The sequence below is a fragment of the Hibiscus syriacus genome, unplaced genomic scaffold (assembly GCF_006381635.1).
Source record: "Hibiscus syriacus cultivar Baekdansim isolate YM2019G1 unplaced genomic scaffold, ASM638163v2 tig00111061_pilon, whole genome shotgun sequence".
Lineage (NCBI taxonomy): Eukaryota > Viridiplantae > Streptophyta > Magnoliopsida > Malvales > Malvaceae > Hibiscus > Hibiscus syriacus.
Window position 1 is genome coordinate 676,070 of NW_024062967.1, and position 20,698 is coordinate 696,767.

At 32.4% G+C, this 20,698-nt stretch overlaps 1 protein-coding gene across 1 annotated transcript; it reads right to left on the reverse strand.

Moving 5' to 3' along the window:
* Positions 1-5,231: 5,231 nt before the first annotated feature.
* Positions 5,232-20,698, reverse strand: LOC120151622. The gene is made up of 6 exons (XM_039164008.1): positions 20,504-20,698; positions 5,909-6,016; positions 5,754-5,819; positions 5,625-5,667; positions 5,487-5,541; positions 5,232-5,343 (listed from the first exon to the last, which is right to left on the reverse strand). Exons 1-6 carry the CDS (start codon positions 20,696-20,698, stop codon positions 5,232-5,234), a joined length of 579 nt encoding a protein of 192 aa, XP_039019939.1.

The window sequence follows — 20,698 nt, forward strand, 5'->3', positions numbered from 1 at the left end:
TATTAAATTCTCTATAAATTGATATGAATATTATATGGTTTCCATGCTTGAATCAATGGTTTGATTACGAATAAGTAGGAATTTAATGCTTTAAGGATGGATTTTTATGTTGTTATTGTTGTAAAGTTCTTTTCAAGCTTGCATGATGATTAATATCAATTGAAAATGCATAAAGAAGGATTTGGTCATAACCTAGGGTTTATAGAAAGATTGATTTTGGATTGAATTGATATGTAATTAATTTAATTGCTTGGAAATGATGTTGATAAGTTGAAATCATACTTGAATCAAGTTTGAAATTAATGAATCCACGACCTATAGTATTCGACCATGATGAAAGAAATTAGGGAAATTATGAAAAAAAGTTCCTATGGGTTAGAAATGATATTAGAATAATTCTACGTGTTTTGGAATGTGATATGGACCAATTTAAAAAATTATAAAAGTATAGGGATTAATTGTATGAAATGAGAAATATGGATATTATTGTGCAATTGTTTAATAAATGATGTATTATGTTAAATATAAATGTTGAAATGATAAAATTGACATTATGATGTTGATTGGGATCAAACTGGAAAATTATAAAATTTATAGGATTAAATTGCATACTCTGTGAAATACAAAGATTAAAATGTAATTTTTTAATAGTTTAAGTACTAGGCTGTAATTTAGATGTTAGAATGTTGAATTCGATGTTAAAATGTGAAATTCGACTAATTTAGAAATTTGATAAAGTTTGGGGACTAAATTGTATATTATAGAAAAGTAGAGATTTAAGTGAAAATTTTAGGTATTAGGTTTCAATTAAATGTTGGAAATTTTGATTAGGTTAAGTGAAACTTGAATTGAAGTTAAATTGTAAAAAAATTTAAATATTGATAACTATATTATAAGTTGTGGGTTTGAAACGAAATTTGGTATAAGTTAATGAGCAAAAATTTAACATGTTGTTGGAATGTTTGAATTTTTTTATGATGCTTGAATTTAGGATTAGATAGCCAAAAGGACTATATTGAATAAAATATAAAAATTGAGATGAAATTTTGAAAAGAACTTATTTTATGATTAAAATTATGGTATAATGGATTTATAATTGAATTTGGAAAGTTGTAATGATACAAGAGTTAAATCGCAAAATGGAAAGAGATTGAAGACATAAATGGCAATTGTATAATTGTTAAAAAAATATTTTAAACAATATATTGGAATCAAATATTAAACTATTGATTTAATATTGAAATGTTGATTTTGGACTAGTTTGTAAGTTTGTTAAAGGTTGGAACCAAAATATAAAATGCTTAAATGGTAAGCTTAATGGTTATAGAATAAATATGAATAATTAAATTACTTGAGCAGTAAATAATAGAATGGTGACTTTGATATTAAAGTATTATTTGAGACTGATTTGGAAATATGTATAAGCCAAATGATCAAATTGAAAAGGTGGAGAAATTATGGGATTAAAATATAAATTTAGTGTAAGATGATATGAGAGGTTTAAGTGAATAGTAATAATATATGTTTATTAGAGGGATTTGAAAGGCAAATTGAATTATGGTTAAGTTGTAAAGGACCTTTTTACATTACTTGAGAAATTGAAGAATTAATATGTAAAGGTTGGAAAATTTGTATGATGAAAATTATAATTAAGAGATGACAATTGAATTTAGATTAATATGCAAAATTGTATAAGATAGAGGTATAGTTCGTGAGGTTTAGAAAAGTTGGTGGTAAAATGATAATTATATATAAGATAATGCATTAGATTGAAAATAATGTGAAAATAATTTATATGGATTCAAACTGATATTGAGAAAATGATTTGGATATTTTGAAATATTGAAATTATAATTGAAAGAAAATTTTATTGATGGCTAAATGTGAAATGTTGAAGGTTAGATGAGGTGTTGTAAGAAATATATTATTTACGAGAGTAAGAAGGTTAATTTGATAAAGTTTAAGTTAGTTTTCAATTTGGTTAAAGAAATTAGTATTGAATATACATTAATAGTATTTTCAAAATATTTATATGATTATGAATTTATTATATCACTACAGGAAAATAAGTTTTTAGTGGCGTTTTTTAGTTTTATAGCGGCGTTTTTAAGTGTCGTTAAAAACACTACCTGCGTTAGTAAGAGCGTCGCTTAAGTTAGCGGCGTATTTGGACATAAAGTGCCACAAAAGGTTTAATTATATAGCGGCGTTTTTTGCCACAAACGCCGCTAATTCTCTTATTTTTAGTAGCGTTTTGACCACAAATGCCTCTAATTCTCTTATCTTTAGTGGCATTTATAGCCACAAACGCCGCTAATTTTATTGTTTTTAGTGGCGTTTGTAATACAAAACGCCACTATATATTATGATTTGTAGTGGCATTTTTACAACAAATGCCGCTATTTGCAAAAGTTTGGCGTTGGCAAATTTGATTGGGTTGCTAATATAATATTATTATAAGAAACATTTTATTAATTAAAGAAAATCAAGAGAGTAATTTACAAATAGTTTAGAATTTATTAAAGAAAACAAATTATCATCATTCATCATACATCGTACATGATATCTTTAAAGAATATTAAGTTCAAAGCTAAAAAACTGATGGCATTAATTTAAAAAACAAATCAAGGCATTAGTCCAGTTGATGTGAAAGGGTCAAGAAAATACCCAAAACATTTACAACATAAACTTTTTCACCAAAAGCACTTTCATGTCTTTTGCAAACCGAGAAATCTGATTCAAAATGTTGTGTATGCTTACTGACCTGTCAAAGAAAAGAGGAACAATCATGTTATTGAATGAATACTGACTATCAAAGTACACAACAATATGTTTTAAGCATCCATAAAGTTAAATCCTACAATAGATTTACTTTTAACATCAGTAAAACAGGATTAGATACAATTGTTCCAAAGATACATGACCCACTTTGAAAATTACATCAGACATCAGTCTATTCCCCGATGCTTGGTGCCAAGATATCACAGTTTAAGGACTCCTCCGTCACAAGACTGCTATAACCAATTTATATTTTACCTTCTCCATGTTCACGCACTTTTCATGTGCCCAACTAACCATAAGCTCCCAAGTCATAGCATTCATTAAAATCCCTTGTAATCACCAGTTCACCACATTCATAACATGATTAAAAGTTCTATGATGGTTTAAAGATTTGGTCAAATGTGAAGGGTCAATGACGGGAACAACTAAATAAAAGTCTAGAACAGGAGTATGAAAAAACTAAATATCTGCGGGTGTTAACAACTAACAAATAACAAGATTAACAGTCATGTATAAGTACCTTTAGAATGCAAAACAAAAGAAAAAGAGGAACTAAAAATTTACAGAACTAGTACAGAAAATCAAGAGAGTAATTACAGAATCTAGAGAAGAGTAGACCTTGCAATTTGATGTCTTACTGCATGGACCAGGGATTGGCATCATAAAAGAAATTTCATTACTTCTATTATTTAGCTACATCCCAATAGACATACTGAAACTTCTTAGGTAACAGATTTGGATAACGAAAACAAGAGTGATATGCATGAGATGAATAAATCATATATTTAATGTGAGAATGAGAAACTTTTTCCTTTGAATTGTGTTTTTACATACGTGCATCCACATATAGCAACTGCTTAGCACTCTACCATTGAATTCAACTCCACACCAAATAGAAGAACCCATAATGAATTAATACAATCAAAAAAATCTATAAGAACACGTACCATCAATTACGGAAGAAACAGTCTCCACAGATGTTAATGGTTTTCTGGATTCAACAGGAGAGAAACCTATAGTTTGAAGTAAGTGATCTTCAATGATTAAATTATTGTGGGATCATAAAAACAAAATTGTGCAAAGCATCAAAACAATTTCGTTTCAACTGCAAAGGTTTAACCACGAAGCCCAAAATAAAAAATGGAAGCATCAACAATGCCTCTCCCCATAATGAATAGCGCCAATGAAAATAGCCCCCAACCTATATGATTTGCTAACACGGTGATTAATTATTAAGCATCTTGGAGACATGCCTAAACAATACAGATGGGTCTCATGTAATACTTCGAACTAGGAGTGTAAATCACATAATGCAAAACTAAGATCTATGAGAAATAAAGAACAAGATTTACAAACTTACAAATCCACCATAAACGTATCCAAGAGCAATTCCAGTAGGTATGCACATATAAAACATTGCAAGCCAAGCTGTTTTCTGGAGTATGACAGAAAGTTAGCATGATCGTGTAGTTTTGGAAGGAAAATAGTATATGTATCTTTCTAAAGTTGAAAAAGAAAAAAAAACAAATGAACCTGAGAACTTAAATTTAATATAAAAACCAAAATTTTAAGTCGCAATGAATCAAGAGGAGGAGATGCTACCTGCCAACGGTGTTCCCAATCAAGTGGCATAGGCCAAGTACCAAACCAAGCTCCAATGATAGCTCCATGTGTTGGTAGACAAAGCATAAAACCCAAAGGTCCTTTTGGCCTAAGAAAATGATACCAAACATCTATATCAGCAGGTACTAAAACCCTAGCACAAAAACTGCATTTGAATCAAGCATTATTCAGGTAAAAACGAATTCTAGATGGATAAGACATCAGCCTCTTTATATGGATAATCATATTTTCTATTGAAACGTTCACCTGGTACTCCAATTTATATTGCAGACCTAACTATATGAACCATAAAGCGTTGATACTAAAAACGGCATGTTCTGAAACTTCACTTCATTTCTGCCTGTGAGCTCAAGCTTTAGATAACAAACTTCCCATAAAATGATTAAGCCAACAAATTGCAATGAAGTTCTAAAGGCCAACCTACCGCATGCTCTTTCACCCCCTCCTCCTCCTCCTTCACACACAAATACACCAAATCAAAGGTGAAACTTTAGAAGAAAGCATTTGTCTGTTGAAAAAGTTATACATGTTTCACAGAATGAAGCCAGCTGTTTCACCTGTTGAAGAACAAAACACAACTAGAAATTAATATAATTATGTCACAATGGAAACTCATCAATACTGCCTGTTGGCTAAGAGGAAACATGAACAAAATGAAAATCCAACATGATATCCAAGTGAGGATATCAAACAAGGAAAAAAGGCAAGAGGATCACAACCATGATATACCTTTAGAATTTTATAAATAAAATTAAATGAAATAAATATGTAAAAGGGAACATATTGTTACACGAGTATGCATGCCCAACACCTGAAAGAGTCAAATTTTAAGCATTCAAAGATGTATGATAATGATAAACAGGCAAGGGAATTGAAATTTGGAAACTTACAGTCAATGAAGACATCAGAAGAGACCAGCTAATGGTCCTTTCAAAGTACCTGCATCCAACAATAGAGGAACACAGTTAATGCATGATTTTGCAATAACTTGATTCTAAACCATAATGAAAACTGAAAAGCAATGCCAATTGACTGCCTTGGATAATATTGTCTCAATCGTAGTAATGTTAAGGATCACTTACTGCAATCCGACTGGTGCCCCCAAAGCTAACGCTCCAAGCGCATTTAAAAGAGCCCCTAGTAATCAAAAGACATACTAATTATACAAATATATTACTAAAATTATAGTATTCAAGTGACATTATCAGCTTAACACTAATCAACAGGAAGTCCCAAAAGACCTTGGGAAATAGCTTTCAAATACTGTAAAAACCCAACACATAACAGTTTCGTAAAACACTTAAAAATAAGAAATAGTAATAAAAGTTGAATTGAAATTGTTGGCTAATCGAGCAATTCTCCGGTTTCTGTCTACAACAACTGAAAAGAAGGATAACAACCGGGAATTCAATAGCCTAACAACGAAAACAAATCATTAAAAATAAGAAAAAATTAGAGACAATGAAGAAAGTAAAGATATTTGAGGAAAAGTAAAAAGGGGTACCCAGATCAAACGAAGAGTGGTGGTGGGATCAGAGATGAGATTGGTGGAATAGACATTGACTTTCAGAGTATCGCTCCAGACCATTCCCCAAAACACTGCAAAGTGGACCTAGGCACATCCAAAGACCAAGTAATTAGTCATGAAAGAGAAGAAACATGGTTACAATAAACAAATCAAAGAACCGAAAACAAGTCTAAAGTCGAGAGGGAGGAGAGAAGAAACATTTTTATTTTTTAGAAAGGGGAGCGGGAATGGAAAAATAGGTGAAGGGAAAAATGAAAAAGGGTTAAAGAGGCGCGGGATTTAGAAAATTTAAACTTGCCGTGCTTCTAAACACAAAAGCCACTAAAGACGAGTCTATAGCGGCGTTTGTATAAAAACGCCACTACTGTACGAGTCTATCGCGACGTTTATACAAAAATGCCACTAAAGTATAAGCCTATAGCGGCGTGTTTGTAAAAACAAACGCCACTAAAGTACGAGTCTATAGCGGTTGTATATAAACGCCACTAAAGTACGAGTCTATAGCGGCGTTTTGTGTAAAAACGTCACTAAAGTTACCATTTGTGGCGTTTGAAATGCGACGTTTATACAAAAATGCCACTAAAGTATAAGCCTATAGCGGCGTTTGTAAAAACAAACGCCACTAAAGTACGAGTCTATAGCGGTTGTATATAAACGCCACTAAAGTACGAGTCTATAGCGGCATTTTGTATAAAAACGTCGCTAAAGTTACCATTTGTGGTGTTTGAAATGTAAACGCCGCTATATGTTTAAAGTTAGTGGTGTTTACTCTTAAAACGCCGCTAAAAACACGCTGTAGAACAGTTTTGTTGTAGTGTATTAATTAAAGTATGAACACATAATTAAAATAGTAAACGAATTTGATAATCTTTTTATAAATATTTTTATAGGAAGAAGATATAAGATTTCAGTGGTACGCAAAGTGAAGTGTTATTGATCGAACATACAGAGGTACATTGGTATACAACATAGTTATCGGATACATTTATGTATTTGGGATCAAAAGGTACAGTGTTGTTGTGTTATATAGTATATGTACATTCATAGTGCACCTACACTGCAATCATAAGGCACTAAATGTTCCATACAACTACAGAACAAAAGTAGCTATGTTGCATACAGTACAGTACAATGCATCTGCAGTGCAATCACAATGCATTAAATATGTCATACAATCACAGATTACAGGAAGCTCTACTGCACACAGGGCACAAATATTACATAGTTACAAGCAGTTTATATTGCACATAGCATAGAACACTCAAGCATAGACTCACGTGTCATGTATTCTCATGATTATACATTGGGTCATAAAACAAAAGTAAAATATACAGTAAGAGAAATAGTATAATAAAAGAAATTATACAGTAAAGGAATCATCACAGAAAAAGGAACAGTACGGTGAAAGGAACGATACAGGAAAAAGAATAGTACAGTGAAAGGATTAGTACAGGAAAAAGAGTAAGTATATGAAAAGAAACGATACAAGTTTAATTATTATATTTTACAATAAAATTTTATAAACATATTGTAAATTATATTGAATGGTTTATATGCAAGGAGTTATATTGGTTTGAATTGACATATGAATGATATGTATATCTATGTAATGATGATAATATAAAAAAAGTTGTTGTCAGCAGGTGGTCGTGTGGTGGTAGACAACAACTAAAAGGAATCTATTTTAAAATAAGTCTGATTATAGATGTTATAGATATTTTATATATATTGTTATAAAAAGGACATTACATAAACCGTGCTCAAATGGGAAATAATACAGTATAAGAAATGTAATAAGGAAATGTGAAAATATGATAAGATACTAAGTGGTTATGTATGAGTGTATTAAAATTTTAGGTTATAAAGATAAATCGGTTAAATTTTAAATTAGGCAATTTTATATTATGATATGAAATATTATTAAACTGTTTAGATATTGAGTGTGATCGAGCGTAAATTAGAAATTAAAATATTACATCATGAGTTTACATAGTTAAATAGTCTGATAATAAATGTTAAATTATGAGATTCTAAAAGAACTGAATTTTTTCTCTCATTCAAACAGTAATTGTTAAACTAAAACATGTGACATCCTTAACTTGTATTCAGAAATGAAAGCGGGTTAAGGGTGTTACATGACCTAAGAGAGAAGAGGAAGGAAGTTGCACACAAAATTCCCATTTTTCTTATTTTCTTCTTCCTTTTTTTGGTGTTCTCAATAGACAAGCTTCAAGGGGTAGCAAGCTAGGCCTAGGAGGGAAGCTAGCTTGCTACAGTTTGTGATGGTTCAAGGAAGCTCACGGTAGCTAGAGAGTTTGGGAGTTTTCTCATCCCTTCTTTCTTTTATTTTATTTCTTTCGATGGGTTGTAATGGACGAAATTCTTGTGGATGATTTGTACCCCAGCATGAACTAAATTATTTGGTGTGGGTTTATTTTGGATGATTATATTTTGTTTCAAACAAATGGTTTATATTTTCCATGTTTAAATGATTTCTTTGTTCATTGTTCGAATGTTTAGTAGCTTAGATTTGTAAGAGCTTTCGAGAGATAACCATTTTCTAAGTTTTGATGCCTAATATCAAGAGAGTTAGGTTAGATCTACGTGAATAATGGAGCTAAGCTGGGATGGCGAGGCTCTAACTCGCCTTAGAGATAAGGAAAGGGTTTTAACGACTAAAAGGGGTATGACTTAATTGATATTATTATGCTGCAGTTTAAGCTAAGAGGTATTGTCGTAACATTTTCTTTATTAGGTTCCTTACTAGAGATAGCCTAGGAACACTTTAGCAAACCTCGTCGAGCATCATACTCATGGAAAAGGTGAACCATTCTAGAGACAAAGTATATGATTCCTAAGTAAACCCAGACATTTATCCCCATAGAAGTTTGTTTGTGTGAGGTTGTCAAGTCTCTTATTTCATAACCTAGTGCTCATTTTATTTTTCTTTAGAATTTTTGTTTGATTATCACAGTAATATGCCACAACATTTAGCTCTTTATATCTACTATTATGCCATAGCATTCTTGTCCCAACTGTTCATACCATTTATACTTTACTAATGGCATTTTAGTGCATAACTTTACTCGAAGTCCCACCAATCCCTGTGGAGACGATACTCACTCACTATTATATTACTTGTTCGATTGTGTATGTTTATACAGTTTTGCGTGCCACATCAAAGTACATTACACACACAACATAGGGGTGTTTACTTTTCAGTTTTAACCTAATTCGATCAAATCGAATTAGTTCAGTTAATTCGGTCAACCACTAAATTAGATTGATCGGGGAACAATTAATATTTTTTTAAATATTCGGTTAACGGTTAATTCAGTTCAAAATTGATTAATTAACCATAATAACTAAAATTATTTAATATTAAATATCATATATATATATATATATATATCAAATACTTATTTTAAGCTCAAACCCATCTAAAATTAAGACCCAATTATTTTTTAACCATACTATACTCGTTAAATTATAAATACCTAATTTTATTTTAACCCAAATAAAAATATCTTTATTATATTCAAATTAATCTAAATAAAAATTATAAAAAAATTGGTTAATTTGGTTAAACGATCGAAATAATTGAACTTTGTTAAATTCGTTTAATATTTTCAAAAAATATTGATTCAATTAACAGTTGAAGAAAAAAGTTTATTTAATTCAGTTATTGAAAATTCAGTTCGATTGGTGGTCGAATTAACAGTTTGAACACCCCTACATACATGAATTGCTAATTAATGGAAATTAAAAAAAAAACACGTAAAGGAACTTAAAGATATAAAAAATTACTCCAAATAATCATGGCTAAACTCATCAATCCTAAATTCTTCATCACCTCTCTATAAAACCCTTGAATACATGTTTAGAAATTTACTTTTTTGAAGCTTTTAGGAGGATGGGGTAAAGAAGCTTTTGCCTTTAACTCACTCTATTTTTGTAATTTTTCTAGAGGAAGATGAATGAAGTACTTGTTGATGGAAAGATGAAAGAGAAATTTAAAAGTAAAAATATGGAATGATAAGGGATATTATTTAAAAATGGAGAAAATAGGGATAAATCAATCACCGTGCGCATATTGCTATTAGTCAGCAAAATCTTCTCCATCAATGTTAGAGTTTATTTTTATTTAAAAATGGTAAATTACTCTTTAGGCCATCTAACTTTACACCATTTCACTCAAGTTTCTCAACGTCATTGATTACTTAAAAAGGTCCAAAATCCTTCCAATTTAAGCCTAACCAAAACTCAAACCTCAAATTAAATTATTTATTATTTACTCAAGTCAACACTTAAGCATTGACTTGAGAAATTAGGTAATTACAGATCCATTATGTTCAAGACAGTCCCACTGGACCCGCTTCTAAATGGTATAATCAACTAAGCCATAATCAAATCCATTCTTGGAAGGATTTAACTCAGGCCTTCTTAGGTCAATATAAGAACATGACTGATATGGCCCCTAACTGAACAACATTACAAAATATAGAGATGAAGCATAACTATTGCTTATGACATTATGCACAGCAATGGAGGGACGTTGCATCCCAAGTGCATCTACCATTAACTAAAAGGGAGTTCACTATTTTGTTCATCAATACATTAAAATCTCCCGATATTAATCACATGATAGGAGCTACGACTACAAGTTTCTCTGATATCATCATGTGTGGGGAAATGATCAAAAGAGCTATCAAGAATGGTAAGATGAGGGGAACTAGCAGTAATGGTGTCGAGAAAAGAGATGAGGTCAATACAATAAGATTTTATTTAGCTAATCATGGGACCAAACATCATAGAGTGATCCGAGAAAAGACTTTGATTGGTTCAATTTCGATGACATATTAGGAACTACTCCAACATTAGTTAAGAAGAACTTGGTGACACTACTGCAGTCCAAGGCAAAAGAACTCAAGCTATGATGTTAACGCCATATGTAGCTACCACAAAGAAAGCTCGGGGCACACTACTGAGAATTGTGGGGCATTGAAGCGCAATGTCCAAAATTTGATTGATTTACGGGCATAGACCTTTAGTGAGTAATAAGGTATCTGATGCGAATTGAAAAGAAGTCATTGCATCCACCAGGAATATTTATTTCACTTGCAAGCATATGCTCTTATTTGAACTTGTTATTCTTTCTTTCTCTTTTAAAAGTTTGTAAGTCGCTTGACGTTTGAATATGTTAAATAAAATGTTTCCTTCTGAGGTTATGAATAATGAGAAAATTTCAATCTTGAAATTCTCTAAATATCAAATGAATTAAAAGCTCTTTAAATAATCAGGGTTATAAATCTTTGATAAGTGACAAGATTTAACCCTGATAAAATAAGGACCCTTGATACTACTCAAAAAAATACACTCGAATATCTACCCTTCTCTTGTAAGGACCAAGATAGCATTCCTCTCTCACAAAGAGACGACCATAAGGCTTGGCATTCTTGTAAGTATATGAGAGAACAAAATAGAGCATCTCTTGAGTATGATATTGCAAAGCTGATTGGATTATGCTTCTATTGAGGACGTTCAATAATCATAATCTTCACAAATGGAATAGTTTAGAAGATAAGTTTAGTCTAGGTCAGTTGCTTGGGAATTGAACTCTTTTTCTTACCTTCAATGACACCCATACTATAATAGGTTCTTATCAATGAGATTAAGAATTTGAATTTGTATACCTAGGAAGTTAATAAAGTCCCTTCATAAGGTAACTATAATAAAGTTTAGCTATTTCGCTGAAGTATTTGGCTATAAAGATAACTAAAATGCCCTAGCTTTATGAATAGTTTACATTCAAACCATGACATTGATTAGATGGCTAGTAGTTTGGTGTTTACCCCATTATGGTTGGCAAGTCGAAGACTTTGTGATAAGATGAATCCCTTAACTACCCTTGAATAAGGGCAAATGATTAAAATTGATAAATTTCAAGGAATAAAGGTAATAATTCATAGGGTTTAAATTAATAAGGAGTTTTAGTGGAGATGAACTAAAGAAGTTGATAAACACTTGTTGTAATCAACTTCACACGTGAACTCATGAATTTTATTTTTAGATTGATATTTTTGCACTACCTCTATTGAAGGAGTCAATGAAGCTTAAACAAATAGAAGATTTCATAGAATTGAAATGGAAGTGTTCTAAAAGGTATATCAATTGATTATGCTAGTTGTAACATTTTATTCGCGTCCAATTAAATATCAAGCCGAGAAAGAGGGACATGTCAAACTGTTCACAAGGACAGAGAAATAAATAACATCTAAATGATCGAAACCTTAGAAAAAATAGGAATCTGTTGAAAACACTTTGATATTTTGATATACCAAAAATTGTTAAATAGTTTTTACAAATTTTAAGATTATACTCGATTCAGTAATTCAAATATATAAATTATTCTTTAAGTAAAAAGGTCAATTTTACTCCTCACTCTACTGAAAAATTAAGTCATATACTGGAAATATTTTTGAAATAATTTTTACTAAGGGTTTCGAACTTTAATCGAGTCGAAAATGATTTTTAAGCATACTAGTATCGATACTACTAGAATAGTATCGATAATGTTCAACAAGTATTGATAAAGATATCGATGTTGAAGCCCAAAATTATGAAGTAGTACTGATACTGCTAAGGCAGTACCAATATTGTATGCAAGTTTGTTAAAACATAATACTAAAATGGTACGATACTATATACAATATCGATACTACTTAGTTTAGTAGTATCGATACTCTTAGTAGTGGTACCGATACTACCTTTTCGGTGTTGAATCCCTCAAAATTCCAGTATACTAAAATGGTACCGATATTATATACAATATAGATACTACTGAATATAGTAGTACCGATACCCTTGTAACAGTATCAATACTAGAGTTTCCCAAAGGTCAAATTTTTTTATTTAACGTAGGGAGTATCGACACTGAGAGACCGAGTGTAACAACCATCTCCAATATACCTTTCCGTACACGAGATATAGATGTCACATCACTTTTAAAACATTTACTCATTTGAAAACCCATAAAATTTTTGTCTCAAACTTTAAAACCACACAATTTAACACAATGATTAAATATTCATTGGAACATATTACTAAAACTATCACTTTAAATACATTACAAAATATTTTCTTAAGTTCTATTACATGCCAGCTAAGTTTCAAAATGAGTATGATTGTCTCAATGTTACTGACGAGTTAACCTTTAATTGATGATGGTTATTGTTATTTACTCCTTACTCAATAATTCTTTGATTTTTACCTACGCGTATAATCAACACACATTAAGTATTTACTTAGTGATGCATAATCTTGTAAAGGAACTACAATTTTATTCATAAGCATGTCCTGATTATCAAAACCATGATAATTTATCCACTTTGTGAACCTCCTTTATGATCTTTTAATTAAATCAATAAATGACATCGTTTATGTCAAAATACACTGTTAATCATTCAATCTTTTACTCAAAGGCATTTAGACTTTCATTTAACTTGCAATATTGGCACCTTTCACAAATGCACAGCTAGGCAATTAATCTTTTACTCAAAGGCATTTATCCTTTCATCTAACTTGCAATATTGGCACATTTCTACCAAATGCATAGGTAGGCAATTAATCTTTTACTCAAAGGCATTTAGCCTTTCATCTAACTTGTAATATTGGCACATTTATGCCAAATGCACAGCTAGGCAATTAATCTTTTACTCAAAGGCATTTAGTATTGCATCTAACTTGCAATATTGGCACCTTTCTGCCAAATGCACAATTAGGCAATTAATCTTTTACTTAAAGGCATTTAGCCTTTCATCTAACTTGCATTATTGGCACCTTTCTTCCAAATGCACAGCTAGGCAATTAATCCTTTACTCAAAGGCATTTAGCCTTTCATCTAACTTGCAATATTGGCACCTTTCTACCAAATGCACAACTAGGCAATTAATCTTTTACTCAAAGGCATTTAGCCTTTCATCTAACTTGCAATATTGGCACCTTTCTGCCAAATGCACAGCTAGGCAATTAATCTTTTACTCGAAGGCATTTAGTCTTGCATCTAACTTGCAATATTGGCACCTTTCTGCCAAATGCACAATTAGGCAATTAATCTTTTATTTTAAAACAGTTTATACCCTAAAGATTATTCATAGTATCAATTCCACACACATTATAAACATATATCATATAAGGCAAAACATACATTGATTTAAACATTTGAGGTGAATTTATTGTGATTCTCCCTCAACCAATATAATTACCATATATGCACTCACCTGATATGTTGTAGTGATGTCCAACTACTCTATAACTTTTTCCTTGCCCTTTTTCTTACTTAACTTGGGAGCTTGATTTCAATCTACTCAGACATCCATTAAACACACATACCATACCAATTGTTAGTATATTCCCTAACATTTATACTTTAACTATACTCAAAAGTACTATTATTAAATTTTTTATAACAATCTCAACCCATCTTAAAATTCATGGCTTAATAGTATCGGTACCCCTACCATGGTATCGATACTTCTATAATGTGGTATCGATACTCCCTTTCAGTATCGATACCATTTCTACATTTTGGATCTATGGTATCGATACTTTTCTCCTAGTACCAATACTTCTATACTATGGTACCGATACTCCGTTTAGTATCGATACCATTTTGGTATTCTGGAATCCATGATATCGATACTTTTCTTTTTGGTATTGATACCCCATCAGTATCAATACTAATTGCATTATTACCGATACTGTTCATCATATTTCTACCTATTTAAACCTATAGTATCGGTACTGTTCCATCAGTATTGATACCCTTACCCAGATTTTCCATTTTTCAGCCCGATTCTTACCCAATTTTGGTCAAATTTCCTTATGTTTACCCTCAAAATACTATTAAACTCTTCTTTACTTATCCCTACTAACTTTCCTTCATTTAGCTTCTTAAGACATCTAAAATCTCCCAAGAATTCTAACATGTTTTTAATCTCATTCAATGCTTCTAATCTCTTATTTACTTCTTTGAAAAGTCAAATTTACTAATAAACATCAATAAAAACTCATATTCTAACATATCATTCAAAAACCCATTTTCTTAAATCTAAAATATTTCATCCATCTCCTATTTTTAATCTTATTTAACCCTTTTTCTTAAGCTTACATATCACTTAAGGTTGCAAAAACAAACCATAATCGAAAAGAAAAACTAATTAGATGAAGTTTACCTTTGGCTATGGAGGAGAGCACAAAGTCACGGGAAGAAGAAGAAGAAACAAAGTAAATAACTTAACCTATTTTGTTTTTAACTTTTCCTTTTCTTAAATCCCTATTAAAATTTGAGTTTTAAATTCATTTCATTCCAAATGACCAAAATGCTCTTTCAATCCTCTATTGTTACAATTTAATCTAAACCACTAATCCAAATCATTTCTCAACTTTTATCATTTAGTCAAATAAATCCTCAAATTTTAAATCTTTTCAATAAAGTAACTAACTTGATATTTGGGGTATTACAATTCTCCCCCTTAAAAAAATTCGTCCTCGAATTTAAAGAAATACCTTAAATGAATAGGTATGGAAATTGCTTCCTTATGTCCTCCTATCTTTCCCAAGTAGCTTCTTCTACCTTATGATTATGCCAAAGCACTTTAACTGACATAATCCTTTTGTTACGTAATTCCTTATTTTTCTTAGCCAAGATCCATACCGGTTCTTCCTCATAAGTTAAATCTGGTATGATTTCTATCTCTTCCAGCATAATGACATGGGATGGATCTGATATATACCTTCTAAGCATCGATACGTGGAAACATTGTGGATCTTATCCATATCCGGAGGCAAAGCTAATTGATATGCTACTGGTCCGACCCTTTTCAATATCTCATAAGGTCCAATAAATCTCAGACTTAGCTTCCCTTTGCGTCCAAACCTCAATACTTTCTTCCAATGCGACACTTTCAGAAACAACTTATCTCCCACTTGAAATTCAATTTCTATTATTTTCAATTTGACATAAGATTTCTGTCGATCGGAGGCTATCTTCAGATTATCCTGAATAATTTTTACTTTCTCCTTCATTTTTTTCATCAAATCCGGGCCAACTAGATTTCGATCTTTAATTTCAAACCAATTTAATGGTGTTTAAAATTTTCTCCCTTACAAAGCTTCATACGGGGCCATCTTAATACTCTATTGGTAATTGTTGTTATAAGAAAATTCAGCCAAAGGAAAATACCTTTCCTATGATCCTTTAAACTCAATTACGCATGCCCTTAGTGTATCCTCCAATATCAGTACAGTTCATTCAGACTGGTCATTTTTTTGCGAATGAAAGGTTGTACTGAAGTTCAATCGAGTACCCAATGCCTCATGCAACGATTTTCAGAATCTTGAAGTAAACATTGGGTCTCGATCGGACACTATTCATATAGGAATTCCATGCAGTCTGACTATCTCTTTTATATATAACTCCACATACTTATCTATTGAGTAATCTACTCAAACTGGAATAAAATGAGACATTTTAGTCAATATTCTACAATTACCCATATCGAGTCCTTTTAACCTGGTGTCAAAGGTAACCCCGAAACAAAATCCATTATAACTCACTCCCGCTTCCACTCAGGAATGAATATCGATTGTAGAAATCCAGAAGGCACTTTATATTCAGCTTTCACTTGCTGGCGTGTCAAACATTTTATAACAAACTCCGATACAGCTTTTTTCATACCATGCCACCAATAACAACTCTTCAAATCTTGATACATGTTATTCCCGCCTATATGCATCGTCAAAGGGCTACAATGTGCCTCGGTAAGAATATCTTTCTTTAATTCCTCATTATCGGGAATGCAAAGTCTTCCCCGATAATATAAACATATATCAGCCTTCATTTCAAAGTCTTTGGTTTCTTCTCTTTTGACTTGGGCCATTCTTGCTAAACAATTCTCATCTTGACCTTGTAGTTCTTTTACCCGATCCAAAAGCATCAGCTTTAATTTAAGTTCAGCAATCAAGGCACCGTATTCCTTTAGAGACATATGCGCATCCAAAGCCCGTAAAGCTGCAAAAGTCTTTCAACTGAGCACATTCGCTACCACATTAGCCTTTATGGGATGATAATCAATAATCAAATCATAATCTTTTAAAAGCTCAATCCATCTTCTCTCTCACAAATTCAGCTCTTTTTTAGTTAACAAGTACTTTAGACTCTTGTGATCAGTGTAAACATGGCAATGCTCACCGTATAGATAATAGCGCCAATAGGCCTGTAAATGAACTGAACGTTTAGTGAACCGTTCATGAACCGTGCGGCGGGAAGTTTGTTTATGTTCATTTATTTATTAAATGAACCAACATAAACAAGATTTTGCGTTCGTTTAATTAAATGAATGAACATGAAAAAAGGGTTCGTTCGTTCATTTACGTTCGTGATCGCTTGATTATATGATCGTTTATATTTATTCATTTATGTTCGTTTATGTTCGTTCATTTATGTTTAAAACAGAGGGCAAGTTGAAAATGTTATGAAGATTATTGAAGTTGTTTGGATTTCAAGAAGATTGTTTTGTTGAACAAATTAACTTTAAGACTTTATTATGTTCATATAGTTTATTTATGATTTATGTATGTTTTTTTGTATTCGAATTAACTATAAAGTTGCAGGTTATATTAATGAATTTTAAGTTGTTATTCTTGTTGTTTACTTTTTTACATTCGTTTTTTGTGTTCGAATAAGTTTTTTTTTATTGTGTTGTTCGTTTATGTTCTCGTTTATTGTGTTCGTTTATGTTCGTTCGTTCGTGTTCGTTTATGTTCGTTCGTTCGTGTTCGTTTATGTTCGTTTATTTATTAAATTAACGAACATGAACAAGCTATATTCCTTAATGAACGAACATGAACAAAAAAAATTTGTTCGTTTATGTTCGTGTTCGTTTATGTTCATTTATTTATTAAATGAACAAACATGAACATACCTATGTTCGTGTGCGTTCAGTTCGTTTACAGGCCTAGGCGCCAAATTTTCAAAGTAAACACTATCGCTGCCAATTCCAAGTCATGTGTCGGGTAATTTCTCTCATGATTCTTCAGCTGTATTGTGGCTTAAGCCACAACTTTCCCTTCTTGCATTAGCACACATCTTAGTCCATTATGGGATGCATCACTAAAAATGACATAATCTTTACCTAACTTAGGTTGCACTAGCACTGGGGCCTCTGTTACTATTCTATTTAGTATTTCAAAACTTTCTTGGCATTTCTACGTCCAAACAAAAGGCACATCTTTCATCAACAAATTAGTTAGTGACAAAGCTAACATTGAGAAGTTCTTCACGAACCGTCTATAATAATCAGCAAGCCCCAAGAAACTTCTAACCTCATAAACATTATTTGGGTATTGCCAATCCACTGTAGCTGGGATCATTTTAGGATCTACTCTTATGCCTTCTACGGAGACTATATGACCAAGGAAAGAAATCTTATATAACCAAAATTCGCACAAAATTCGCACTTGGACAATTTAGCATACAACTTCTTATCTCGAAGTATCTGAAGAACCACCCGAAGATGATCATCATGTTCCTCTCTTGACTTAAAATACACCAAAATATCGTCTATAAACACCACCACAAATTGATCCAAGTAAGGTTGGAATACTCGGTTCATCAAGTCCATAAATGTTGCAGGACCATTTTTCAGTCCAAATGGCATTACCACGAACTCATAGTATTTGTACCGAGTCTGAAAAGCTATCTTGGAAATATCCTCTTTTTCAACCTTTAATTGGTGGTACCCAAACCTCAGGTCTATCTTAGAAAACACAGTTGCACCTTTCAGTTGATCAAACAGATCATCAATCCTCGGAAAGGATATCTATTCTTTATCGTTACTTTATTCAACTGATGAAAGTCAATACATAACTGCATAGACTCATCCTTCTTTTTCACAAATAGAATCGATGCTCCCCAATGAGATACATTGTGTTTGATAAATCCCTTATCAAGTAACTCTTGCAATTGGGCTTTTAATTCTATTAAATCTGTTGTAGCCATTCGATATGAGGCCATAGCAACAGGTTCGGTACCTGGGTAAACCTCAATCTTGAATTCCACTTCACGATCTGGAGGTAAACCCGATAATTTTTCTGGAAAAACCTTTGGAAACTCCTTAAATGTTGGAATATCATTTAATCTCATTTCTGGCACTCGAGTATCTACTACATTAGCTAAAAAACCTATACACCCCTTTGACATCATTTTCTTTATAGTTATGGCTGATATCACATAGGATAGTGATTTCACTTTTTCGCCGATCACAACAATTTTTGAGCCTTCTGAATCTTTTAGAAATAATCGCTTCTGACAACAATCGTCCCATCCATAATATGGAGACAACCAATCCATACCCAAAATGATTTCAAACTCATCGAAAGGAAACTCCAATAAGTTTGCCAGAAACAAAATCCCTTGGATTTTTATTGGGCATTTTCTACATACTCGCTCTACTCTCGCACTGTGACCCATAGGATTTACCACTATCATTTCACTAAAGATTGGTTCTAAAGGAATTCCTCTAGCTCTAACCAATTTTGTACTAATGTATGAATGTGTAGAACCAGGGTCAACTAAAACTAGTAGAGGCTCATCAAAATGATGGAATGTACCTGTTATGATCTCTGGGTCATCTCGATCCTCATTAGTCTTAATGTTATAAATTATGGAGACTCCCGAGTCTCTTGTCGCTGTATTAATTCAGCTTGACCCTTGATCTTCTTCTTCCTTTGTTTCTATTAGAGGCTACCACAGATCTTTCAGATTGCACTGAATGGTCCCCAAATCTCTTTGGACAGTTTCGGGTAAAGTGCACAGTCTCGCCACATTGAAAACAAGCTCCACTGAGATGTCTGCATAATCCCCGATACCTTCTACCACATGTCTGACATTTATTTCTTTCTTCAACTGCTCTACCCGAGCTAGCAGCAACTGATTGGACTGTTTAGTTTTCTATGAAGCTACAGCTGAACCATCTCTATCAGTATATCTAGAACTCGAGCCCTTGCCTCTCTTAACAAAATGGGGAGTTGAAGGCGTTCCAACCATTTTCCCCGTCTGTAAACTCTGTTCAGCTACTAATGTCTCTGCTTGAGCTATTTCGATAGCTTTGGCTTGGTTTATAACTTCTTGCAAGCTAGGCAAACTCAAAGCCAACATCATTTCTTTCAACTTTAGCCTCAACCCCTCAATAAACCAATCACGACGGGCCTTGTCATTGGGAACCACCTCAGTAGCAAAACGGGTCAACTTATTATACTCAGCCTCGTACTCATGTGTTGCTCGATCGCCTTGTTTCAAATTAAGAAACTTCATCAGCATCGCTCGTCTGAATTTCTCACCAATATACTTATTGTTAAATTCTTCCCAGAAGAACTACCAGGTCAATGTTCTGGTGGTGCATACATTGTAGTAATTGACCACCACACCCAAGCTAATCCCTTTAGCAATGATACAACTCCACCCTACTTCTCTGAATCTGAGTAATGAAGACTTTCAAGCATTATTATTACATCATTCAGCCATAAATCAGCCTTCATAGGGTCTTCCTCCTTTTCTCCACAAGATTCAGGAGCTCTTAAACTCTTCAGCTCCTTTGGGATCAACATCGTTGGTACTGGAGGAGCAGGGGGAGGCGAAGGAGGTTGAAAACGAGTTAATATGGCGACGAGAGCTTGCATAAAAGCTCTAAACTCTGGTATCGACAT

Coding starts and splice junctions, on each gene's coding strand:
- LOC120151622 (XM_039164008.1), bottom strand. CDS start 20,698: ATGTCGATACCAGAGTTTAGAGCTTTTATGCAAGCTCTCGTCGCCATA. Junction 5,820..5,908: donor CCACTCTTCGTTTGATCTGG/GTACCCCTTTTT, acceptor TTTCGTTGTTAG/GCTATTGAATTCCCGGTTGT. Junction 5,542..5,624: donor TCTTTTGGGACTTCCTGTTG/ATTAGTGTTAAG, acceptor TTTGATTACTAG/GGGCTCTTTTAAATGCGCTT.